The sequence below is a fragment of the Rhinichthys klamathensis genome, unplaced genomic scaffold (assembly GCF_029890125.1).
Source record: "Rhinichthys klamathensis goyatoka isolate OS25496 unplaced genomic scaffold, OSU_Roscu_1.1 h1tg000005l_1, whole genome shotgun sequence".
NCBI lineage: Eukaryota > Metazoa > Chordata > Actinopteri > Cypriniformes > Leuciscidae > Rhinichthys > Rhinichthys klamathensis.
The window spans coordinates 1,611,809-1,637,993 of record NW_026606558.1 but is presented as its reverse complement, the minus strand read 5'-3'; the positions used below and the strand labels follow the sequence as shown (position 1 = coordinate 1,637,993).

The 26,185-nt window shown below is 38.1% G+C and overlaps 3 protein-coding genes across 4 annotated transcripts in view; 2 read left to right on the top strand and 1 right to left on the bottom strand.

Moving 5' to 3' along the window:
• The window catches only part of cttnbp2 (cortactin binding protein 2), a 47,268-nt gene extending 46,199 nt beyond the window's left edge, over positions 1 to 1,069 (top strand). Inside the window, exon 23 of the mRNA XM_056254722.1 lies at positions 140 to 1,069. Within this exon, the coding sequence (XP_056110697.1) occupies positions 140 to 397 (258 nt within the window). The 3' untranslated portion in view covers positions 398 to 1,069. The remainder of the gene's footprint in view (positions 1 to 139) is intronic.
• Positions 1,070 to 1,455: 386 nt separating this feature from the next.
• On the bottom strand, positions 1,456 to 23,710 carry cftr (CF transmembrane conductance regulator). Of its 2 annotated transcripts, XM_056254676.1 has the most exons (28): positions 23,352 to 23,710; positions 22,332 to 22,442; positions 21,142 to 21,253; positions 20,560 to 20,775; positions 20,374 to 20,463; positions 18,711 to 18,874; positions 18,094 to 18,219; positions 17,023 to 17,269; positions 16,568 to 16,660; positions 15,979 to 16,155; positions 15,143 to 15,334; positions 12,944 to 13,038; positions 12,355 to 12,441; positions 10,642 to 11,353; positions 10,422 to 10,559; positions 9,727 to 9,764; positions 9,311 to 9,591; positions 9,132 to 9,211; positions 8,248 to 8,398; positions 6,520 to 6,747; positions 6,134 to 6,234; positions 5,531 to 5,758; positions 4,433 to 4,588; positions 4,252 to 4,341; positions 2,761 to 2,933; positions 2,539 to 2,644; positions 1,925 to 2,165; positions 1,456 to 1,886 (listed from the first exon to the last, which is right to left on the bottom strand). In XM_056254676.1, the coding sequence occupies exons 1-27, from the start codon at positions 23,402 to 23,404 to the stop codon at positions 1,953 to 1,955; spliced, it is 4,458 nt and encodes a 1,485-aa protein (XP_056110651.1). In that variant the 5' UTR covers positions 23,405 to 23,710; the 3' UTR covers positions 1,456 to 1,886; positions 1,925 to 1,952. The 2 variants fall into 2 exon arrangements, with proteins under 2 accessions (XP_056110651.1, XP_056110644.1); XM_056254669.1 differs by having other exon boundaries at positions 1,456 to 2,165.
• Positions 16,091 to 26,185, top strand: part of asz1 (ankyrin repeat, SAM and basic leucine zipper domain containing 1) — a 26,033-nt gene continuing 15,938 nt past the window's right edge. The window contains exon 1 of the mRNA XM_056254698.1: positions 16,091 to 16,176. The gene's annotated coding sequence lies outside the window, so the exon portion shown is untranslated. The remainder of the gene's footprint in view (positions 16,177 to 26,185) is intronic.

Below are 26,185 nucleotides of genomic sequence, written 5' to 3'. Positions count from 1 at the left end.
TTTGCCATCTTGGATTTGCCTTAAAATGCCTCTGTAGGTCGCTTGCTAGTTTTTGGAACAAAGCACATTCGAAGTACATTCTTTCTTTTATTTTTGTTCAAATATGTTGTTTTTTGTGTATTTGTTTGACTCTGAAAAGACTGACGGTGGTCACTCTTCTCCTCGGCGAGTGACGAGGCCCAGGTCGCATCTGCCCGTTCCCAGCAGCAGAGGAGCTCAGCAGGTGAACACCACCACCAGCAGCAGCAGCAGCAGCAGCAGCAGCAACCCTAGCAGAGCTTCCACGAGCAGCAGAGCAAGGCAGCTTCTGCCCCACAACAACACAAACAACTTCTCACAAGACCACATCTGGTTCCTGGACCCCAACTGTAATGAAAACTACAGTAACCATGGATAGACACCTCCCACTGCCCTCCCTTTGCCCTCGGTCTGTTATTGCCCTCTATTTTGTGAAGTTAGGTTACTGGCAGCATTTAAGTATTTGTACATGTTGTCCATACTTGTTACAATATATAACATTGTGTACTCTTGGGACCATAGTTTTAATATATTCAACTGTTTAAGTAAAGAACTTTGAGGAAAAAAAGAAAGATAAACTAACAGGAGAAAGACTGCTTGAACACTTTACAATTTGCCTTTTAGGTCAAATGTTTTGGATCAAAGTAAGAGCTGGTAGTCGTTTTGCTCTTTAGTATTTTCAATCAATCGTGTTTTATCATTAAATAAGTGAAAGGTGAGTTTTTAAAACTGTCGAAATCAGGGTTTTACCAAATATGTGTAAATAATAACTGGGAATTTAAATGTTGTATAGATTAGTATGTGTGCGTGCGTGTGTGTGTGTGTGAACGCTTGTACATTGGAGGACTTTTGAAGGGAATATGAAAACTGTATATATTGTTTGTAATATTAAATTTTGGTTCATAGTTTTTCACTCGTTTCCAAACAAACTGAATGTGGCAATAAGTACCGCCATTGCGAACACGGGATATTTAGTTTTTGTTCGTTAAGCCATAATTAGTATTTTCAATTACTCTCATGCGTGCTCAGTGACTGGCTTGAACTTTGAACCCCCCCCCCCCCTCCCCCCTCCCTCCCTTCCCCCAAACTATGAAATTGGAAGCGGCGCGCATTAACTTTCGTTTGTCTTCTGTATTGAACGTTTAGGATAAACAAGTATTCTTTTAAAGTCAGTATTGTTCATATGTACAGAAGAGATTATAGTTGACCTCTGATGTTTAACTGTATTATAGTTGTCGGATGAGGTTCAGAGAAATTGTCCTGTTTCCTCCAAGCACAACAATTAAAAATGCACTATCCTAGACATCGGCTCTTGGGTTTTCTTTCTCCACACAGATAATGCTAACATTGTGCATGTTTAAAACCAAATCATTCAGCCTCTGCCCTGAAACTTCCCACTATAACACAAGTTGGCGTTACACAGAAAAAAGAGAAATGTAGTCTTGAAAAATATATTTGTTTCACAGAAAAGTCCTAGATATATATTTACAAGTTAAAATAATCACTGTTTTTGCTTGTGCCTTTCCTAGTTCCATGACAGGCCTAAGAAATGAGAAAACAGAGTAATTGTTTTGCCATTTACATGATTCATATTATGATCCCATTTTGCTGCACATGTGGTCTCACTATAATTTAATAAATTAAACGTTCAGGGAGAAACAAGAAAAGAATAAGTTTGATATGATCAAAGAAAGAACAGAGATGAATCACACAAGTTGCATTATATTTCTTAGTGTTCCATTATTCCTGGCCTCACAATGTCCCGTTGTGAGAGGATATTGAGTACCTCCTGTGACATTAAGGAAGAATACATATCTTTTTCATAACAAATGTCAGATGTGTTCTGAAGGTAGGTCATCCAATATAATGTACCATTTGGAGACCTTTAGAAAGCATGATGGGGAAGCGTCCGTATGAAGTCCGGTTTGAGACGCTCAGAGGCGAGTGTCTTGGATATTGTCCTCTGCCTCCTCCTGTAGTGTCTGCGTAACAGAGCTTAGTTTGGATTGAGGCGTGCGCATGCTAGAATTCCGACGAGGGAAGATTTTGAGGCGCTCGGCTGGACTTATCGCCTGCTTTAGATGACTGGTCTCATTCAGCAGCTTTTGAATGGAATCGTAGGTCTTCACCTGACCCTTGTCCATCATCTGCAACAGAGATCGAGGACAAACTTTAAAAAATCAAGTTTTCTGCAGCAGTCAGGTGGTACAACTGGAGCTCTGTAGGTTGTTTAAGTTTATTATTATTGTAATGTTATGTGCTTTCAGACATGAGGTGATTTAATGCCGTCTCTTGCAGAATCTAGTATGCGTTCGTGATGTGTTTTGAAGGAGGCATGGCTTTAGAGAGCGCTCAGAAGGGAGGGTGGGATCTTATGCTTTCAAAGCTAGCTTGATATTGCTAGCCGCTCTGAAATTGCCCACCCTACCTTTAGGTTTGACCTTTTTGTCACCAATGGTTAAAAAAGGAAATATGACATTTAATTTGGTGGTATAGAATGAGGTAGTGCAAAATCTTTACCAAGAAAGACTGGCACTCGAGCAGTGGTTCCACTTTGTGCTCAGACAGTAATATAGTGCATGTAGAAAAAGACTGTCGCAATGTCTTCTTCAACACCTTTACTGTTCTGAAACCAAAGACAGCACAGCTACCATTATTCATCATGACATGAATTCATTGTACTTTGTATTAAGCCAGTGGTGTTATCCGTGGAACAGGTAGTGTGGTGTTGTTGGGACTCACATTGGATCGAGATGGGCACTAGGCTCATCCAGGAGGAGGATCCGGGCTCTGCTGAGGATGGAGCGAGCCAGGCATATGAGCTGTTTGTGGCCGTTACTCAGTACATAACCTCCGTATTCCAGCTGGAAGTCCAGTTTGTCTGGAAACTGTTCAATCAGTGTCTTGAGACCGACCTTCGCACACAAACACAGAAATAACTGCCCACTGAAGCCTTCCAGCAAATTGCATTTACAAGAAAGGAAAAGGACATACTTGCAGTTCATTAATCTTAAATAATACTCATACTGTATGTTCACTAAGATATTACAACTAGCATTCACCTTATTAAAGACCCAATGTCTATAATAAAGTACACTGATTTTTGATGACTAAAAATAAAAATGACATTGAATTAAAATATTGTTGTCATTTAAAAAAATCCACCCATGTTAAAACTAAATAAAGAAAAAGGTGTGTCATTTCTGGGCCCGAAATGAGAACATTTGGAGGTTAAGCATGTAATCGCTGGTTCACAAAAAAGTCCTGAGCTTTTTCTCGATGGACAAACCAAATGACCTCATGCTTTGGTTTTGAAAAGGTCACTTATTTTATAAACAATAAATAGGAAACCTCAAACACCCAAAAAATTGATAGGTGCGTAAGATAACAACTAATCAGAGAAGAAAAATAATCCCACACACTACCACAGCTTGCAAAACATGCAATATATTTAATGCAATGTTTCAGGCAGACCTTCGTCAAGCATTAGGAAATGTTTTTTTGTGGCTGATGAAGATCAGTTGACTGAAATGTTAGGCTAAATATAATGCATTTATTTTAGTAAAAGACACCAAAAAAAAGAAAATTCTAATCACTTCTTGGGAAACCTTGATAGTGATTATTTTATAAAAATAAAATTGTTAGATAATGAAAGTGTATAGCTAGTTAAGAAAGGTTTATTGTAATCGTTTTTATTTTATGTTTAATTATATTATTTTATTGTGGGTAACACTTTACAATAAGGTCTCATTTATTAACATAAGTTAATGCATTCATAAACATGAACTAACTATGAACAATATATGTTTACAGCATCTATTAATCTTTGTTGATATTAGTTAATAAAAATACAATTGTTCATTGTTTAACTAATGTTAACAGATTATTGTTGTTTAATGTAGATGATCGCATTATTTTACATATGCATATGATTGCATATGATATTGCATCTTCTTCGCATGTGTTGTGATCAGAAGATTCGGTACTCGATGCCAAATAGCGAAATTAAATAGATTAATTTCTACCGCATAAGAGTGAAAGCCAGAAAATTCCGTAAATGGCGGGGAAAGAGTTAAATGCTCAATGGCAAATAAAGCGTTGCCATAGTAAAGACATGAAAGACAATGCTTTTCCAGTTTCTTTGAATAACTCTAGAAAAAAAGGGTCATCAAACCACTTTGACCTCACAGTCATTGATCATTTCCCCTGGACCCCTGCGGCAAAGACACCCACCTCCTCTGTGACCCGCCACAGCTCCTCATCACTATGGCAGCCATAAGGATCTAGGTTCATGCGGAATGGTCCCGTGAAGATGAAGACTTTCTGTGGTGGTGTAGGAGGACACATTTACAAAAATACAACTTTAAAAGTTATCAAGAGAGAGGATGAAAGCTGTTCCCAGAACCGCTGTTACCTGAGGCACCACGCCAAAGGCTTTCCTCCACTTCTGAAGAGGAATTTTGTTCCAGTTGACCCCGTCAATGGAGATATCTCCATCTGTGTAAACCAGCTTCAGAAGAGCATTGAACAGAGAACTCTTCCCAGAACCTGTTCGGCCCAAAATGCCCACCTGAAAAAGAGCACATGATCAATCTGACCAGTTTTCCCACGTAATTGGGCAACTTTTACACTATTGCGGGTAGTTTTTGTCTACCCGATAGTCCAATGCTATGGAAATACAGAAGTGCATCTTTAGAAATACATGTAACACATTCTATTATAATGGATGCTTGTGCTAATACCCTTCCCACATGGATTTCTTACAATATACATCACAAAACTCACAGAAATTGGTGCACAAAAGAATCTTACAAATATAAGGCTGAAGACAAATGAGACTCTTATGCAAAAAGTGAATTTTAGCCTTTAGCTAATCTCCTATATGTTGCTCATCACTGACATTGCTCTACAAAGGCAAAATGCAGTAACTTTTTCAATACAGAATTATGACCAAAATCAAATCCTGAGACTTGGCTCAACGGTGCTCAGATTTGAAGAAAAGGATACACGAAACCAAATGACATTTTCTCAGCTCCAGCGTTGGTGTTATTACCACATTTCGCCTTTGCATGGCACTGAGGGCAGTACAATTCAAAAGTCCACAGATTGAAAATCTTTATAGTATAGATTTAGTATAGATTTTGAAAAACATAAAACTAAGCAATTTTATGGCTCAAAATTCTAGATTATTTATAGGGCACTAATCATATAAGCAAATTTGTGCCACTGAATTTCTGTTCTCCTTAATACGAAAGCTCAGATGTCATGCAGAGAATATAATTTGTAATGAAAAAATCCATTAAATTAGACTAAACACACAAAAAAAAAGCATTTTCACTAGTAGTCTTTGATTTTAGACCCTACTGCAAAATTCAAGCTTTATCCCATTGTAATGTCTTGCTGTGAGACAACACTGTTCCGAAATGCCCCGTTTGAAGGAAACTTAGCTTGTTAGCATTTATTTTTGTAACGTTTAAAGAGGAGTTTAAATCTGGGAATTGCTTGTACGTACCCTCTGTCCACCCTCCGCAGTGAAGGAGAGGTTCTTAAGGACAGCGTGACCCGCTTCTGTGTATTTGACTGTTAAATTCCGCACATCGATCTGACCGCGGTTAGGCCAGCTTGAGTCAGCCTGTGCATTGGCGTTTTCGATAATCAGATCCGAGCCTTTGCTTTTGTCTGGTTTGGGTGTCTCGGATGGCAGGTCGATGAACTTAAACACCCGGTCAACAGAACGCATCTGGAGGAAGAAGGATTAGAAGAGCTATGATGTAATCAGGTCCACCGAGGTCCAAGCTGCATGTGGTTTGTTTAGCCTTTAAATGATGCTTAGCCTCTGTGTTTGCGTGTGCTTGGGAAGGCAGTATGGGTGTGCAAACAGTTACACCATGTGGCAAAAATAAAGAGCCACTTCTGTGTATGTGTATCAGTATTTTCCTGATAGGGCCATAGTGAAGGAAAACAAAATGTCCTGCACCTTGATAAGCCTGTCAGTGTTGCTTAAACTCAATCAGGCATTATTTTCAACAGCATTACAGAACAGGACAATTTCTGCAGTGTAGAACAACTGAAAAAACATGCTGTTTTCAGGGAGGAAAACTAAAAAGGCACGTACCATTCCATCTACCGCAATGCTGGTGGCGACACACCACTGGAAGGTGCCTAGAATGAGCATTGCCAGGCATATGATGATACCAATCTCACCCGGTTTATCCTCTGTGGAGTAAAGCACATGCATTAACATGCACCAACAAGCAAGTATAAACATCAAGTAGAGGGGTGCTCACAATGACCTCACTTCCACACTTCAAAGGCATTTTCCAAGCACTGTTCACAATTATCTCTTTATACAACCAATTGTCTGTAAAACCCACTAAATCAAGCGTTCATTGGCTTTTTGGACCCACCGAGAACCATCAAATAAACAGTGGTATCCGCATCACTCAACATGCTCTAATGCTTGCTTGGTTCAATCTCACACAGACGGAGGAGCGCTCTTACGGTTGGTTCCTACCGCAATCCAGGCGACCAACGTGAAAAAGAACACGAAGATGATGTCGGCGCGGAAGAGAAACCATCGTAGGGTCGACAGGTAGAGGAACCAGGTGGCTGTGTGGGTGTTGAGGGTCTTGTAGAACAGGTTCTCAAAGTAAGCCTGTCGCTCAAAGGCCCTGATTGTCCACAAACCCTTCAGCGAGATGATGAGGTGGGAGAAAATGGGGCTCCGAGCTGTGATGAGAGAAGAATATAACATGTCAACCATGTATATTAATTTAATTCCATGTCTTCTGAAGCAATATGATGCAAATCTTGTCCTCCACTGTAACGCTCAAATCAAACCTAATTTTGGTGTATGGACCATTTTTAAGATGACTTTTTGTAATTTTGGAGATTGACAAAAGAGTCTTAGAATGATAGCAATGATTTCTGATTTTAAAATATATTAAAAAGTTTTAAAATAAAAAAGTTTTAAATTGTAATATTATTTCACAATGCGCTGTTTTTTTGTGTGTTTTTTTTTTAATCTAAATAAACGAAACCTTGGTGAACATAAGTGACTTCTTTAAAAAACATAGCAAAAATCTTACCCGTCCCAAATTTTTTAACCGTATGTAATTGAATTAAATGAAAATTATGTTTTTCCACCCCGTTCCACCTCGTTTTTTTTGTTTCTAGTTAAAAATGTTAGTATAATATGTTACTACTGATATGCAAGTATGTTTCTAATTAAATCCATTACAATACATGGGTTACTGAATTTTAATTCATTTTATTGCTACTTTCATTTAAAAATATTTTTTTTAATTCTGCATCCTGTTTGCTACCTCAATTCAAATTCATTTAAAAAGCTTTCTCAATTCAATTCTAAATACTTAATGATTTAGAACGGATCAGAATTTTAGCCTTTAACTGTCAATCTCAAGCGCTTATTGTATTTCGACATCATCTACTGTATGCCACACCTTTCCAATGGCAGAAGGCATCAGGAAGAGGAAGGAAGAAATAAAAGTCTTGCCCTCTGTCCTTTGGCCTCTAGGTGACCTCATGAACAAAATGAACTAATCCACAAGTTCAGCTACCCACGGTTTTACTAAATAATACAAAATTTCTCATTCATGTCGGCTTTCCTGGCAGCATTCCTTTCCCTTTCTATAGGCAAAACAATGCCTTTAGGTCCTCTTGTCTGAAAAACAATAGAGTTGCGCAGTTTTCTGGGATCCCCGCCATGAAGCTTGTTGCTCATCACTATGAGTGGACTATGAGTGAATGATATCAGGATAGCAGCAGAGGAAATCCCTGGTCGGGTTTTTGCCAGCCCAGTATTACAAAGTACGGAAAGCCCTAGTTGCTTTCTCTCAGGCCCTGGACAGACTGACAGTGGGAAGAGTGGCGACAATTGAGCTACAGAGAGACCAACCAAAATGGTTTGCCTTATTTAGATAGGCAATAGACCATAGATGATTGGTTGAGAGACCAAGCTCTGACCTCCCGCCCATGTCACTTCCTCTGAGATATCCTCTCCCTTTCTGGTTCACTCATCCATCCTCTGCTCCTCCCCTGTTTTCGGACCTAGCACTGACCTCCCATCAGGGCCCTGTCAAACTGGCCCTCTCGTCCCTGGCAACAAGCCACACGCCAGCATGCTGAGTGCGTCAGGAATCCCTTTGCCAACTCCAAAGACGTATCTAACAACTGCATGCAAAGAATGCACACACTATCTGGCCTTACCTTCTGTCTCCAGCTGTTTAAGCTGCTGACCCGTACGGAGAAAGTACTTCCTCAACACAATGAAAATAATGGCCAGGGGAGTAGCCGCAAGGAATATGTACGGCCGCACGATGGACACCACAAGAATACATCCAACCACCACCAAAGTCAACTGTTGGAAGAAAAGCAAAAAAAGCATATTATTGCATATTATTGTGGAATAGTAATATTCCACAATACCACTGTACTTTTTACTGTATTTTTGATCAAATATCAAAATGTATATATATATATATATATATCTCATGTAAAATATATCTTGGTGAACGTTTTGGTGAAATATTTATATATTTGAAAAAAAAATTCACACATTTGTCTATACAGAAGTTCCAAACCTCAGTGTTGACAGTGTTGGTGGTGTTGGCAATATTGGCCCAAAAAGCATAAATGTGTGTTAGAAATCACTGAAAAGCCTGTAGGAAAACATTCTAGTCCATTTGACATACTATTTTGGAGCATGTTATGGTTTGGGACATAGTGTTCTAGTATACTATATAGTACTGATAGAGTGTGTGAATTCGTCAGAGTCGAAACCAGTGTTGCCAAGGCCAGGGTTTTCCCGCAGAATTAAGCTACTTTTACACTGTTGCCATGGACGTTTTTGTAGTTGAAGCTAAACCAACCCCCCTGAATGCGATTATACCCAGAGGACCCCATCCGGAACACGATTGGGCTAGTTATGATTAGCAATTGGGTGGGTTTTGATTTGCAGACCTGGCAACCCTGGTTGAAACTGAACTCTGCTACAGAATGGTAGATCTCCAAAAGCAAGACCGAGCAACCCTACACTAAACAGAAACTTATCTACCATCAATGAAATGCTTTTGACAAAAGAATTCACAAACCTGGACAAAGTCAAACATGAGGAGAGGAAGCATGTCATCTATTGTGGACATGTCCTTGGTGAACCTATTCATGATTCGGCCTGCAAAAAAATGATATTAGGATACAAAAGGTAAAGTATTAAACGGGGCCTATGGAAATAAGATTTACTTGGCTTATTTCAGCCTTACATAACACTGACCTGTCTTCATAGTATTGAGCACAGACATGGGTGCACTGAGAACAGCACGTAGCATCTTCTGGTGCAGTTTCTTGGAGATTGTGATCATAGTGTGCACAAATGGAAGACCCCGGAAAAATCCCATTGCGAGGAGGCTCTCTGATGTGGCCACATAGATGTAGAGAATGTAATAGCTGCTTGTGGGGGTCACGATGACTGCAGAGTTTTTTCCAGGTGAAGACATGTTGGAGTACTTTGTCATGTTTGGCTCAAATCGTTTATTCTGTTCCATCCAAAGTTCACTGCAACAAAATAGTTCAAATGCAGTATTTTGTGGATTGATTCAAATTAAACAGTGAAGAATGCTTGACAACTAAAAAGATTAGTTTTGCCTGGAAGAAAAGTTAACTTAGATTGAGGAAAGGAAAAACACTTACTCAGTTATCAGAAGAATCCCTGCTACAGATCCTGCAACCTAAAACACATAAGAAATCGTTAAGATTAGCAAATCTAGATGTACACGTCTGTTCAAAAGTTTGGGGTAAGATTTCTTTTTTTTTTTTAAAGAGATTTCTTATGCTCACCAATGCTGCATTTTTAATCAAACATACAGTAGTAACAGCAATATTTTAAAATATTATTACAATTTAAAATTACTTTTCTATTTTAATATATTTTTTTAATAAATTACTGTATTCCTGTGATGCAAAGCTGAATTTTCAGCATCATTACTCGAGTCTTCAGAGTCACATGATCCTTTCAGAAATCATTCTAATATGCTGATTCGGTGCTCAAAAACATTTTTCATCATTATCAATGGTAAAAACGGTTGTGCTGCTTAATATTTTAGTGTAAACCGTGATCCACTTTTTTACAGGATACTTAGATGAATAGAAAGTTCAGAAGAACAGCAATTGTTTGAAAGTCTATACTTTCACTTTTGATTAATTCAATGCATCTTAATATTAATATTAAGTATTAATCTATTTAAAAAATCCTTAATGACCTTTAACATTTTAACAGTAATGTATATGATTAGGAAACACGTCAACAATATTCATTTGTAATGCTGAACACGTCAGTACACACAGTAGACAATACATTTACATAAACACAGAAAATATTCAATTACCTCAACTGTAGCAACAATGAGGATGAAGATCAGAACATAAAGAAGACTTTTATTATTTGACACATATCTGACATACGTGTTCCACTTTGTCGTTTCAAATTCCTCCTCTATTTCATCTATTTCATCAGCTAAACATGCCTGCAAAGAGAAGCGAATCAGACCATGTTAAAGTCTAGTATGAAAATGAATATTTTGCAGTAAGTGCAAGAATTTTCCACACCTCAATATTCTCTTCTTCCAGGACCCCGGTAATGTCATACGTGCTGTCCGACAGGCGGCGAGTGTAGATGTCCAGCTCAGAAGCCAGTTCGCTCTGAGGCACGACGGACAGCCGTCTGCGGAAAGAAGACTGAAGGTGTTCACGACGGCCCTGGCCTTGTGCATTGGTCATGAAAGCTAACACCGACTGCCTCCTCTGACCAGCCATATGCACACCGTGGTTATGATACACGTCGCTTCCCATGAAGGATTCATCTACTAGCTCATTCTCGGGCACCAGGGAGAACTTCCGGTCAGGTAATGTCCTCCGGACCTCTTCCTCTGGTCCCTGAATGAAAGATGCCTTACGAGCTGCTCCAAGAGGGTTGACGATCACTGAAGCTTTTCTCTCATCGATGTACTTGGGCATGGAGGGGGCCACCTGGCGATAAGAGGGGCGTTCAGGTCGCATGCCTGCGCTCTCATCCACCGAGACGCGGTGGAGAGTCTCTGTGAGGATAGAGCAGCGGCGCTCGGCGCTGATATTGTCATAGGCCTCCAAACCCAGAAGCAAAGAGCTAAAATCAGGACGCTCCGATTGAAGGTGATTGAAGGTGCCGTAGAAAAAACTTTCACCGTTGTGGAGCAGTAGGACCTTATCGGCCCGCTTAAAATGCTCAATCTTATTTGTTACCAAGATGCGTGTCTTGGAGGCCATCAGCTTACAAAGACATCTGGGAAAAGACATAAAAATGAGATTATCAATATTACTCACAATTATGCTCAAATTAACTCCAGTAGAGTATATGTTGTCATCTCTTTTTGATTTTGTCCCTTCTATTGGTAAGAGGTCACAATTCATTTACTTTTTGTGTAAAGACAGCAACAGTGCTCACTTTTTCCACGGCCTTGGTTCCAGAGGTACTATTCACTTTTCCATAGGGATTTTTAAAAAGTTTTCATGAAAGAGTTATAAGCCATGAAACAAACCAACCAGCTATGTGATGAATCACAACATTACAACCTTTGATTTGAACCAAAAAAGTATTTGAAAATCAGACAAAAAGCAAAGGTACAAGACTGTGTACTTATTGACTTTAATGAGGGAAAGAACAGCAATCCCAAGAATTGCAAATGGCATAGGCATATGACGGATAAATATAAAGATCTATATATACTCTATTATGTCATTTGCAGCGCTTGTTTCAGTTCTTTGATTGGTGGAGATTCACAGTAGATCTGTCTTTTAACGGTTAATAGTAATTTATCAAATTAAAATGGATTCCATATGGAGAAAATGAATGGCATTTTACTTGATCCCAAGTCTGCCACGTCAGAAAACAGGCAAAAAGCTATCTTCGAATTAAAGCTGCAGTCCGTAACTTATGTGTTCAAAATTTACAAAATGTATATAATAAGCGACTACATCATGAATCCATTTTCTAAACTGTGCTTTTGTCTTATCCTGAGTCACTATGGTACACTATAATAAGTGTTTATATTCAGGCTATTTTAGACTAGTTCGGGTCGTACCACTGTGGAGTACCTCTGTGACTCGTCACAGTCGTAAACAGAGAGAAGTACAATGTTCTTCGGCACAAGCGTCAAAAGTTACGGACTGCAGCTTTAATTAAAGTCAAAATGCTACATGATGTAATTATTTTATTCAAGAAATGAATAAAAGCAGAATCCTGAAGAGCATAATCCCTACCATGCCAATATGTAATATACATACTTGTCAAATATTTCTTTTTCTGTTGCAATATCCAGGTGAGTAAATGGTGCGTCAAGCAGGTAAACATCAGCATCCCTGTAAACAGCCCTGTGCAGGTAAAAATGATACTTTAACATTTTAAAGTACATATTTTTAACTAGTAAGAATTTCATCATTTAAAATACTAATAAAGTTGATTAAATAAAGTTTATTTTAAGGAATATTTTAATACAGTAAACTCACCCTATTATAAGACTTGCTAATAAAACGTACTTTGCAAAAGAAAAAAAAGTTACACAAGCCCAGGGACACAGTGACGCTTCCATACAAACAAACAATAAAAGGTTGCCAAACTCTCATTTTATGGCTGTAAGATTGTATTCAATTGTAAGATTTAATATTAAGTTTATTGCCATGTAAATCTAAGAGAGATGTTGTGGCAGTTATTAAAATGCCATACGCATATGATTTAAATTCTTCCCTAAACTTCTGTGGGAAAGAGCAGCCATAGGGCAAGTGAGGACTCTATTGTGGAGTTAACTACAGGTGCTGGTGTACATCTGAGGAGTTGAGAGATGTTCAAGTGTAGGTGAGGAAATGTGTGACATACCTGGCCAGAGCTACACGTGCCTTCTGACCCCCACTCAAGTTTAAACCCCCCTCAGCCATAGGTGTCTTATCCTTCTCAGGAAGAGCAGCCAGATCCTGACAATAAAACAGACAACGTCGTCACACAGAGCAAGAGAAAGTAAGACATTGTGAGAAATTTATAGAAAACCACATGCTATTTTATTTGACTCTGAAGTACAGACACACACACAACAAACACTCACAGCAGGAATAGTTAGTAAACTGTGCATGTTTGATGTTTGGTGCTTTAAAACATTCGTGACATATTGAATGGGAACACTGAGTCATGCTAAAAAAAAATTAAACCAGCCTCAGACGGTTTCAGGTATTCTTCAGCTAGTTTTGTCAGTTGGCCAGTCTGGTTCCCAAAACCCTTTCTAATACCAGCAGACCAGCCTGACAATGTTAAACTGGATTAAGATTTTTTTAAGAGACCACATGCAACTTGAGATGAATGATTCTCATGTAGGAGGTTCTTACCTTGTCATCAACTCTGTCCATTTTAGGAGCATTAAAAATAATAATTAAATTACGTGATGCAGTGAGAAAGACTCTAAAACACACAAACAAATCAGTGGGGAGCACTGGGAGTGGGGATGTCTTAAAGATGGAAATGCTGGGGTTTACTGCTCAGACACAACATGAATGAGGACTGAAAAGCAAGTGAATCGGTGCTACAAAGAAAATGCGTGAATAACACAAGCCCACTAAACTTGGGCGTGTTTCCACTTTACATTTTAAAGACTCCACAAATCCATTTATTAGATCCTGCTAGTCTTGCCATTTGCATTGAGAGCTTGTTTGTAGTGCGTGACTCAGAAGATTAAGTAGGCTATGTTAGGAAAGCGAAAGTGTCTGCATCTTGATTTTGTCAGCATACACTGAATAAAGACTCATTATGTACTATAAAAAATAACAATACTTTGCAGCTTCTTGCTAGTTAGCACACAAGCGGCTAACTTCTCACACTCTGTTGTTATGGCCTTACCAACCATTGTGATGACAATAGCCACCTCACACTGCTCTTTAAGATCTCCTGTTGTTAGAGTCTGGATGTTTCGCAACAAACAGTCATAAATTGTGTTTAATCACCATTTACTGTGAAACATGCTTTGTTTGTGAGGAAACAATTTAATTTTTCTCCCTATGGGAAACATGGGCACTGACAGACTATAAACATCCCAGGTTCACCATTCAAAAACACTACGCCATTTAACCGTGATTGAACATCCGTAGACCATTCAAGAATACATACATATATATATATATATATATATATATATATATATTACTCTGAATAAGTTTTATTACTTTGAATAAGTTTTATTTTTCTTTGTCCAAATTGCTTTGTACAAGTACAGTATTTTTTTCTTGTTTTCCGTTTAAACCTCACTCAGTTTTGCAAGCCTTATGCTTTTTGTTTTTAGCAATTTGGTGAAAAATTATTCAATATATTCTCTAAAAACAATTATAAATATCTTGTGAGGCAAATTTCTCTTTGTTTGTTTTAAAAGTTTTATTTATTTTTTGCAGTGTAAGAAAAAGCCTTGCAATACGATTATCACTAATATATATGTATTATTATATCTATAATATATCATCCACTAGCACGAATAAAACTCACACTGCGGCCTAATGCTTGGACATGAATGTATTCTCATCAGATCTCCCTTCTGACCGTTCTTTCATGTAAGACTCAGTTAAACAAGGGCCCTGTCACTCAACACTTTGGCTACTGATAGTTGCACACGATTGGCTTCTTTGGTATCAAGAGGTTGAGAGTGAAGGGAGAAAACCATGAGTGGGATAATATGACAAATTTCTACATCTAACAAAGGTTCTCAGTTCCATTGCCAGGTGAGCATTCCATGTAGAGAGAGAGAGAGAGAGAGAGAGAGAGAGAGAGAGAGAGAGAGAGAGAGAGAGAGAGAGAGAGAGAGAGAGAGAGAGAGAGAGAGAGAGAGGGGAAAGACAGAAACAGAAGCAAAGCAGGAACTTGAGACAGGACAAAAAGGATGACTTGTTAGGTTGAGCAAAGAGATGAGTGACGTCAGGCAATATACTGTAGAAAGAGGGATTGAAATATAAATGAGAGAGAGGGACAGGAATTGGAGATGGAGTAAGACTAAGGAAATGACAGACACAAAGAGTGGACTGAAGAGCATCAATGTGTCAGTACCTCCTCGAGCTGGCATGCTTTGACCACACTCTTGTAACGATACTCATCATAGGTCAGGCCAAAAAGGATGTTGTCTCGGATGGTTCCAGGCTTGATCCAGGCTGTTTGGGAGGAGTAGGAGATTCGGCCGCTGTGTCGGATCTTCCCAGAGGAGGGAACCAGCTCCCCGAGGATGGTCATCAACAATGAGCTCTATAAATATAGACAGTATGTCTGAACAATTGACAACCTTACGGTTTCCTTTAAGCAAATGTTTGTTTTCTCTTAAACAGCTAGCTTTACTCATCCTTTTACATTTTAGCTTATATTTAAGCTTATTAAAAATTTCACACACTGTAGTGGCCTTTCATTTATTCACTATAATTGTGAATTATTTGTTAGAATTGCTTAGTCTCTTGTCCTATATATGTAACCCCTCCACCCGGGTCCCACTCGACCCGCTCCGAGCGGGCCTTGAACCCGGGTCTCCGGCATGAGAGTCAGGCGCTCTAACAAGGAGGCTAAAGTCTGCAGCCCCTAGCATCTGTCGCTAGAGAGCGTTTTGAGATCAGAGGAGTGAGGTTTACTCACACAGCAACTACTAGCTGGCCTCCGTTACACTCACCCCCCTAAACCTCACTCCCATCCGGGTCACGGCACCAATGTAACCCCTCCACCCGGGTCCCACTCGACCCGCTCCGAGCGGACCTCGAACCCGGGTCTCCGGCATGAGAGTCAGGCGCTCTAACAAGGAGGCTCCGTTACATATATATATATTGCATTGCGTTGTGTTGTGTTTTAGGGTTATTATGAATTTATGGCAGATTACAACTGAATAAAAATGGCACCACACCTACCTTCCCAGATCCCATAGAACCGGTAACAGCCAACATCTCTCCTTTCTTCAGGTTCAAGCTGATGTCCTTCAGTACAGGAGTCACATATAGGTTGGTGAAGAAGAGGCCTGCATCTCCATTGTGATGGCCATTAGCTTTGTTCTCCTGTTTTATCCTTTCTAGAAGTTCACCAGGACCCTGAAGAAACACAGATAGAGGGTATTTACACTGCACTAACACATACACATTGACTGATTGATTCTTCCTCTTGTTCTATTCTCTCTGAGTGTTGAAAAGGAACAGCAAAGTGATTTGTATTCATTTAGAACATCACCTAATGTGGTTCGAGTTATTCAAAGTTAATCTGTGACCTCTGTTAGGCTTTATGGGTTACTAGCCTTGTAGTTACTAAACAGAACATACAATTCTGATCATATACACAAAAATCAATCAACAAAGGGCAATTCGATCGCTAAACCTGCTTCTCAAAAGTGAAAAGGATTTGTTTTCAGTCTCAATCCAATTCAAAGGAAAGGTCTGATTGTACAAAATTGAGATTTTAGAAGTAGAGGTGTGCTTAATCCAAAAGAATGTGAATGCATAACTGTACCTCATCCCAAGAAGCAGTCACATCTTTCAGTTCCAGCTCTGTGATGCTGAGATCGTACTCCATTAACTTGTATTCTTCCTTACTAAGAAATTCCTAGATGAAGTAGATTAGTTAATGTTATAGGTAGAGCTTTGGATACAGAGAAGATCATGCTAACTGCAACATTATCTCAAAGTTCAGTACAGTTATACACAATAATATACTGATGCCAAAAATAGTGCTCTTCAGAAATGTATAGAGGAGTGTTTCCCTTTTATCAACGCCAAACCAGAGATGTTTTCCTTCATACTCATATTATACTAGATATCATTAATATTACTACGAAAATGGCATTTTATTCATTCATTAAAGACGTTTGTATCTCATCTTCTTCATCGTGTGTGCTACAGTAAACTACTGTTTGTGACACCCAGACTGGGCTACACTTGTGTCACTTGTAGAGTGTGTGAACTCACTTCAATCTTCCAAATAAGCCGCATGGTGTCGTACCACATCTGGATGGAGCCGGGCAGTTGACGAGTGACAGTCATACGCAGCACCATACAGTAGGAGAGAGTGGTGAATATGCGACGCAGGTTGATACCGCGACTGAGGGCATGGGGCACCACAGCGGCCACAATCACAAAGATGGCTGAGAAAAAGTATGCAGAGCTGTAGAAGTAGCGCAGGGAGCCAATCTTCCTGGTCAACTTCACCTCATCCCTATAAACAGTTTTACGGGAAGAAAGAATGACAATCTGAAGGGGAATGCCAGATAGGTAGGATATTTGGAGACTGTGTCATGAGAGATCAAATATCTCAAAAAAAAACAACGGCACATTGATTCTCTGAGACTGAGCTGATAACAAAAACACAAAGGCACACCGTGTGCTGCATTAAATGTAATACTACAGAGAAACAGTGGGAGACTGTGGCTTCAAGTTTCTCTGATCCAGGCCCACTCTTCTGATCCATAATCTCTTATGAAAGAACCTCACTTAATATTAAAGGAATAGGAATTAAAGAATGTGTAGGACAGAAATGTAATTAAATGATTCAACTTTCAAACTGTTCACTTTAATTAAATCACTTGTTTAGTCTCAGTTTCAGACTGTTGCATATTGGTCACAAAAATGGGAAGCTCTTCTCAGGCTGGAAAGTTCAAATTGTTTATCGATACACCTGGAAACAAATTTGTGTTTACAAAGTACTGGGTTGATACAACAAGTGCCTTTGAACGTGAAATAATCACTGAATTCTCCAAAGTTTTCCAGGTCAATGGCATCAAATCTCTATAGCAAAACTGTATTTGATATGCACACTACTATTAAAGAAATGTATCTTGAGCACTGAATATTGATTTTAATATGGCGTGTGAAATGGCATGTAAAAAGAAATTAAAAATTGGTCGCTTTTCATGTCAGTCAGATGGTCTCTTCTCGTTAGTCAAAGGTCTGGGTATGTGAGGCTATACACTGAATAAAAGCAACATTCTCTTGACTTGTTTTTAACAAAAAGAGAACATCCACAAACTGTTTGGGTCTTACTGTCTGATGTTCTTGATGAGGGTCTCCATTATCTCCTCCCAGCCGTAGGCCTTCACCGAATGCAGGTTCTCCATGATCTCTGAGGTCAAAGCCAATCGTTTGTTGGTCAGTAGCACTTTTTGTGCTCTGATGGAAAACAGAAAAAGACAGAAAGTTGGAATGATTTGTCTGTGCTCACAGAACTTCAAGTCCTGTACATACTGTAATAAACACATCTGACTTAATACATCTGACTAAGCATTGTGTGAATGTCTACAATGTTCCTTGGAGTGAAGGCACTGAATACAGACAATATACAGACTTGATTGTGAGTTTCTGTGTGTGTGTGTGTGATACTGTCTCAGTAGCAGTTCTGACCAACATTGTTTACATATCTCCAAGGCACAAGGCTAACCAGCCTTCTGATTACAGGAGCAGAACTGAACTACCTGTCCAAACTCTTCAAAGCCTTTAACCAGCATGAATCACAAATGGAATGTTTCTGTGGGAGCATAAAAGATACTTGGAGAGAAACTCTTAAACAAATATGTGCCAGTTTGAGTCTGTCAATGGGAGCATCATTGGACAAGATTTGCTTTTTGGTTTGGATGAAGGCTAAAAGTACATTTGAGACTTACTTGTAAGGACCCATTTTATGTGAGAGAAAGGCCTGCAAGACACCCAGTAAAGAGATAGCAGCAAGTGCACAGAAGCTATTGACATCGATGAGTTCCCAGATAAGCCCTGTACACAGGATGCATTGCAATGGTGATATCCATACAAAATGGGCCATACCCAGGCTCTGTACCAAAAAAAGAAAAAAGAAATGCATCATGGTACAGTGAATACAAGATTGGGAATTAAACTTTAGTCATTAATTAAAAATCAAAAGCTTTATTTAAATTTATTTATTTCAAAAGCTGACACCAAGGTCCGATATTAAATGTAGACTCTTCTTGTTCATTCTCCTGTTCTTTGGGCATTCATTCACCTTATGTGTTAGCTAAACGCCATTGTTTTTTGCATAGTTGTGCCACGCAAGTCCTGCTATATCAGGCATGCTGAACCATATCTAAGAACACTTTTGAACCCATTTCGAAAAGTTTGTTCACTTCGGCACATTTGCAGTGGCTACATAAACATAACAAAACCATCTCATACATTCCAACGAAAGGACACTCGAAGAACCCATATTAAACACAGGTGCTAATTGCTTCAGACCACTTACAGAGTGTATCAATATTCAGCACATTGGCTCTACCTTCCTAGGACGTTCCAGAGTTCAGCTACGCTCCCCTCTGAAGCTTTATGCCAAATTTAATGCTCAGCCAACAGGTTGGCAGCAGTGTATTTATTTCAAATTAGTTTGGAGTCTTCTTTGGAGAAGTATTTTTTGGCCTCTGTGCGAGATGCAATTTATTTTTATTTTTTTTACAAATTGGATATATATATAAACACTACTTTTCAAAAGTTTGGAGTCAGTATGATTTTTTTTTTTTTAAAGAAATTGTTTTATTCAGCAAGGATGCATTAAATATATATACTCAAGTTGATTTTTTTTTATTTTGTATACATTTTTCCCAGGTGTTCCCACCCTTCCTTCAAAGCTTTCTCTCCAGCCTCCTCTAAAACACATGAACGCGCACAGCCAGAGCAGAGTCTGCAAAGTGTCATGAGAGACGCCGTTAAATCACCTCGTGTCTCAAAGCGCATAACATTACAATAATAATGAACGTAAACAACTTAAAGAGCTCTGACTTGTACCACCTGACTGCTGCAGGTTAATTTTGCCGTTGCCATAAAAACACATGATTCCGAGTCCAAAGACATGAACTGCTCAGAGTAGAGCGTCACGGGTTGCCATCTCTTAATTATGGTAATTACAACATGGCGTGGACGCAACATAAGCAATGAATGCAATGATTGGACAAACAATTTTTCACAGAATTTTTTTTTCAAAATCCACGAAGATATATGTAATTTTTTTAATATTTAGACCACTTCTATTATTGATTGCTATCAGGATGTGAAGGGAGTTTAAACAAAAAGTGTTTATGCAAAACATTGCCTACCCTACCTTTTTCAGAAAAATGTCCTGGCAAAAAAGTACAAGTATCTTTAAAAATTTTCTACGGACTATTATATATATTGTGCGCTGTACGGATTTTCATTCAATTTAGTTCTATAAACTAAAAATATCCCTCTAAAATCAATATTTTTAGACTTTCAAATCAAACAGGTGACCTATCATCCAGCAATCATGAGGGAGAACTAAAGTGATTTGCTCTTTTTAATACTCGCCTGATCAAATTTGCCCAGGTTGGCTGACATCAGACTGACCAGCTGACCCGTGCTGATCTTGTCCAAGACTCGGCTAGAAAGTTTCAAGGTCTAAGGGTCAAGATTCAGAGAAATTCATACACTTAACATACTGTTGGGAAAGATACTTGTATCAAAGAAAGATGACTGTAGAAATAGATAACAAACCTTTTTATAGATTATGCTAAAGAGTGCAATCCTGATTTGCATGCCCAGGCGGTGCAGCCCAAACAGGGCAGGCTGGAGCAGGAGGAAGCGGGCAGTGAATAGCAAGCCAAGTCCAAAGGCAAAAAAATAACCATTGGCTCGCTCCGGTTCATGGGCCGGGTCGAATGACGCAATGATCCGCCCTAAAAGCTGTGGCTGCACTGTTTTTGTAGCCTCCTAGAAAATAGTAACAGAAATTACTAGAAAAAGACAAAGCACCTTCAATTTGATGTCCAAAGTATAATAACAACTAAACAAAGTGACAAATGAAAAATAAAATCTAGCGAGAGTTTAGATGCTGTAGGCTTCTTGACTGGGACAGTCACACTGCACTGTTACCTGAGTACACAACTAGGAATCACATAACTTCATACCAATGAGCCAGCAATATCCACCCATGTGCAAACAATTAGCAAACATGTGCGTTTGGACCTTGTTGTAGATTTCTTCATTAAAGCGTTAAACTGCTGAATTAAGAGAAGATCAACACTCCAATCCCAGAACAAAAAAAGGGGCACAGACACAAACTATTTGAACACTTACGCCTATATATAGGAGGAAGCCAAATAACAGAAAAGGTCCTATGAAGCATCGTGCCAAGGCTCGCAGGAGACTGGGTTTTTTCCTCCCAGATGCAACTTCTCTGTCCCATTCTCTGTTTAGGGAGAGAGAGAAAACTGAATGGAACAGTTAAACAGCATCCAACCCACCCACCCACATTGTTTGGTGCACCCCTGTAAAACCAAGGTGATTTAGCAAACTTATTAAACAGAGCAAAGAGACCTTGACAAGCTTGGGGAAACAGGGGAGACTGCTCCAACATGTTAATTGAATAAAAAGTTCAAATTCCCAGCAGTGCTTCACCTTAGAGCAATAACAAAAATGCTCATCATCTATCACTCTCCAGGGGCCTGGCCCTTTAAAAGGTCACATTTGATGCCCATTAGACCAGGGCACTGGCATGAACGTATTGTGGTTTATTTGGCATGAGAGAAACTTTACTGGAATAGGCAGGGTGACATTTAAAGGGGTTGCCTACATTTTATTCTTCTTTTCTCTCGTCTTTTGTCAAAAACAGCACACAAACCCCTAGAAGGTGGGATATTTGGCTCTGGTAAGTAACAGGAGGTGAGGTGAGGACAAGTCACAATAGAAAACAAGACTGTGTGTTCTGTTAGGGTCACTTCATGATGTTAATTTGCTCACTTCACAGAAAACGTGAGTGAAAGTTCTTTCAGTTCCGTTTCCTGAGAGGCTTAGGAAAATATTCTCACACTGTCAAAAAAACATTTTCATGACTTGCTATCACAACTTTTGTCAAATCAACTTAGACAATTAATGTGGTTCAGATAACATAATATTTTGAGTTTATATTTCCTAAACCATCTCCTTCATTGTATTAACTAAAAGTTTTAGCTCTTAACTCTAAATTTTAAGGCAACCAGGTAACTTTAAGTTGTTTTTAAGTAAAACCAACAATAACAATATACGGAGGAAATATCAATTCATAGGATATAATATATTATTTTTGAATATAGGGATTTGTGTTTAATATTTAATAAAATGTTTAAAAATTATAATAAATTAAACTCTAATGCACGTTAAAATTTGAGTGTAATTAGAAATACAGATCAAGAAACACGTGAATGAACTGTAATTAGCTGTATGGACATATCAGTTTAAAAAAAACATTTTTAAATCAAAAAGGTAAAGGTAAGAATGCAAATACTAACTTTTCCAAACGCTCTGCAAGAATGTCTGCTGCATCTTGACTGGGTGCTTGATAAACATCAGATGGCCTCAGTTTCTCCTTAAAACCCTTTCTCATTATAGGGTTTGTCCACCTGTAAACAGCCAAAACAGATGTTGAAAACTGTAATATTGTGAATATTTTAATTGAAGTGAACTCAAGTTATTTTCAAAGGAGAGATGTACAGGGAAGTGTAGTTATTTTCTAGTCTATGATTATGCACAGTTCTATAAAAAAATAATACGTTCAAGTCACGTGACCAGTGTTCGAATTATTCCATTAACTTGAGCGGAATCTTTAACGTATTATCAGAGAGCAAACAACATTATTCCTTTATGGCCCTTAAACATTTCAAACAAAACTTTGTGATTTTGCTATCAGTGATATATAAATCTAAATAATAAAGTATTGTAACATGTCATCAAATATCGATCTAAAAGAAAAACGCTTGAGCGGCGTGATGTTGCTATGGTAGCCTAACATTCTCAGGCGAGCCCTACTTCTATTAAGCGTCTACTGTACTTATCGCACTCTGATTAAATTGTAGCCTACTGTAACATTTGAGGTTGTAAAAAAGTTTTTCGAAAACTCTGAAAAGTGAATATATACACACACTATATGTATCTATATGTAAAACAATTGTAAAAAAAAGTTGCTGCCTTACATTTTTAAGTACAATCAACTTGATTTCAACTCAAATTACATTAAATTGACTTACAAAATAGTTGAATCTTGTATAACTTAAAAAGCAATGTAAAAACATGTGTTGTCATAACTTATTGATCATATAATTTTTTACAATGTTGGCTTTAATGTTTGAATGAATGTAGGCTATCATCAGGTGCAGTTTGAGTAGCATCCAGTAAAGACGAAATGTGATTAAACTAGAAAAATGTCTATTTAAACTCAAACATACACGTGTCCTAAAGCCCAATTTTGTTTCAAGGTTTGTTAGTCCAAACGTGAACACACAAAACATCTGCAGTTAGTTTGAAAGTCTTACCAAAAGAAGTATCTTGAGAGGCAGCTGGCATCCTCCACAGGTGATCGCTGCATCCTAAAAGTTTCCCGGGGATGACACCGCTTGCATCGGGTGTCAGCTGAACGCCTCTCCGTTGAATGAAGCTCGCAAGCGCTGTCCTCCACCGCGCGCACAGTTGAGCGCTGATATTGTCGAGATTCGCTGCCAGTATTTAGACAATGAGGAAAATTTCTCGTATGTCAAATCGTTAATGAAAAGTAAAGCGCTTATAAAGAGCCCATGCTGACAGCAGCGCTGTGATTCAGTGAGAAAAGTGCGCTGTCTCAACCCCAAACGCCACAGATCCTTTGGGCATGTCATCCTCAAACTGTCAGTCTTTTACAGAGATGCTCACGTGTTGCTTTAGGCTACAAGAGCAAGTGGCGTGTCATCATCAGAGAATTCTCGTGGTGTTCGAGAAAGAACGTTAATACATTTTACATTTAACATTCTCACCTTTCCTGATTTCATATTGTTTGAAATGGAAAAGTAAATGTAGGCTAGCCTACATTAATGTATTTTTAAACTAGGCTAGTTGAAAGAAATGAATGACTTAAGACAATTCAAATAGAATAAGAGTCCTAATATTGTAAAACAAACAAACAAAAATAAAAATAAAACACTTGTCAAATGAGAGAGAAATATTTAAGATGCGGCACTGTTTAGGTCACTAATCAAATGAGCATGTTTGTGATATTTTAATTCCATTGAACAAAAGGTCAAGCACAAGATGCTCTTTGGATAATTCTCAAATTATTATGGATGATATGATCATCGGGTTTTACGCAAACTTGTGGAGTCCAAGCAGACTGAGTGCTGCTGCATTACAGCAAATATGGGACAAAATAGGCCTGGCCTAGCTTATCTTTTTTTTTTTTTTACTTTTCACTTAACATTTTGATTCATGAATCATGATTCTGTAAAAAGGCTAGATGAATCTCAGCAGAGTGACATCTTGAGGCCATTGAGGGCTGCCTTTGTGGAACTAAGTAAATTATATAACTCATTTTGATAAGTACTCCAAGATCAGTTTTTTATGTTGCAATGATAAAGGAGATCACATGAAGTCTATTCAGTGTTCCTCAGCTGGCAATTTTGTCTCAAATGATAAAGTTTCAGATAAGCCACAGCATGCAAGTCATAATAGACTGATATAGTAAATTGACAATCTTAGCCATTTTATTTATTTTTAATAATATATTGACTTAATGTTGCAAATGAAGTTCATTTCTTTGAATAATCTTATTTTTTCTGTTTTTAATATAACTGATCTATCTATCTATCTATCTATCTATCTATCTATCTATCTATCTATCTATCTATCTATCTATCTATCTATCTATCTATCTATCTATCTATCTATCTATCTATCTATCTATCTATCTATCTATCTATCTATCTATCTATCTATCTATCTATCTATCTATCTATCTATCCATCCATCCATCCATCAGGCAGGGGAAACACCCTGAACAGATGTCCAGTCCATCACAGAGCTCATATATGTTTTTTTTTTTTTTTTACAGTTTTTCTCAGTCGCTTTGGTACATTTCTCAGATCAGAATTGAAATTCTCAAAACTAGGCTACCTGTTCAATCTTCATATCATTGTGTCACTTGTGCACATCAAAAAAGCAAGTTGCAAATGCTGTAGTACATCCATGCAAATGATTATACAATTCTCTGCTGTTTCCTACATTATCAATTGCTTATGTCATGTTGATCAAAATATATTATAATGGGTCTCTGTTGAATTGTCTCACCCCCCACAACAGTTAGGCATTAGCATAAGTCACATGCAAAATGGTTGAACAAGTTGTCATAATCAAGCATATTTCTATACATTTGCATTAGACTTTTTTTTCTAAATCTGTCCTGTTCACATTTTTTTTCTTTGTGCTTTGCAGTGCTGTCTTTCCTTTCTGTATTGCAATAACATGGTCTGTCAACAAATTACAGTACAAACAGTAAAAGGGTAAATGTGAATCTTGTCCAGTCTCTTGCAATCAAACTCCCACATACACTAAGGTGTGTAACCTACAATTTACAATAATTGTCATCAAAACTTTATCCATAGTTTACATCAGAACATCCCTCCAGGGTACACTGTTATATTGACAACATGACTGAGCAGTTTAACTGTCTTATCCGTACACAATGTCACAAGGACTTGTCATTCTGATGGCACTGACATGTTCATTGACACAGATATTTACTTTTGAGAGATGATTTTGAGCAAGAGACTGGTGTTTTGCTATTTGTACGAATTGTTTTGAGAAATGCACTTACTGTTTTGCAAATTTTGAGGATGATTCGAGAAATGTACCAAAGCGACTTTTTATTTGGTTTTTTATTTTATTAGTACTAATATCACAACAGATAATCAAAAACACAAAATAAGCTCGTAAAGCTCTTACTATCAAACTTTTGTTTTTCATCTTCATCTTCTCGTTCAGTTTAATACATTTGTCTATTATAATCCAACAGAACTTAATGGTTAATCAAGCAATGAATCATTACACCATAGATTTCTATAGATATTGATTCTTTAGACGTTTAGAACTTGTTAGCAATTTCCGATAACCAAATGTAATAAATTATTTTTAGATTAGTGGTTGTGTCAAACTTTATCACACCTTTTGATAACACACTGAATAGATACAATACATTATGGATTAAATTACATAAAGTGTATTTTCTAATGTGGCATCTGTAGCCTGTTAATTCAGTAACAATGGTGATTTGACACATGCATCTTGCAATTATAATTAGATTATAATTACGGAAACATATTGCATTCACTTGAGGAAAAAAAAC

What these genes read in the sequence shown, in the direction of transcription:
- cftr (XM_056254669.1), bottom strand. Translation starts at nt 23,404, where the DNA reads ATGCAGCGATCACCTGTGGAGGATGCCAGCTGCCTCTCAAGATACTTC. An exon ending in AAGCATGCCAGCTCGAGGAG is followed by an intron (nt 13,039 to 15,142) that starts GTACTGACACAT and finishes TTTTATTGTCAG; the next exon opens with GATCTGGCTGCTCTTCCTGA. An exon ending in TCATGTTTGACTTTGTCCAG is followed by an intron (nt 8,399 to 9,131) that starts GTTTGTGAATTC and finishes TTCTTCCAACAG; the next exon opens with TTGACTTTGGTGGTGGTTGG.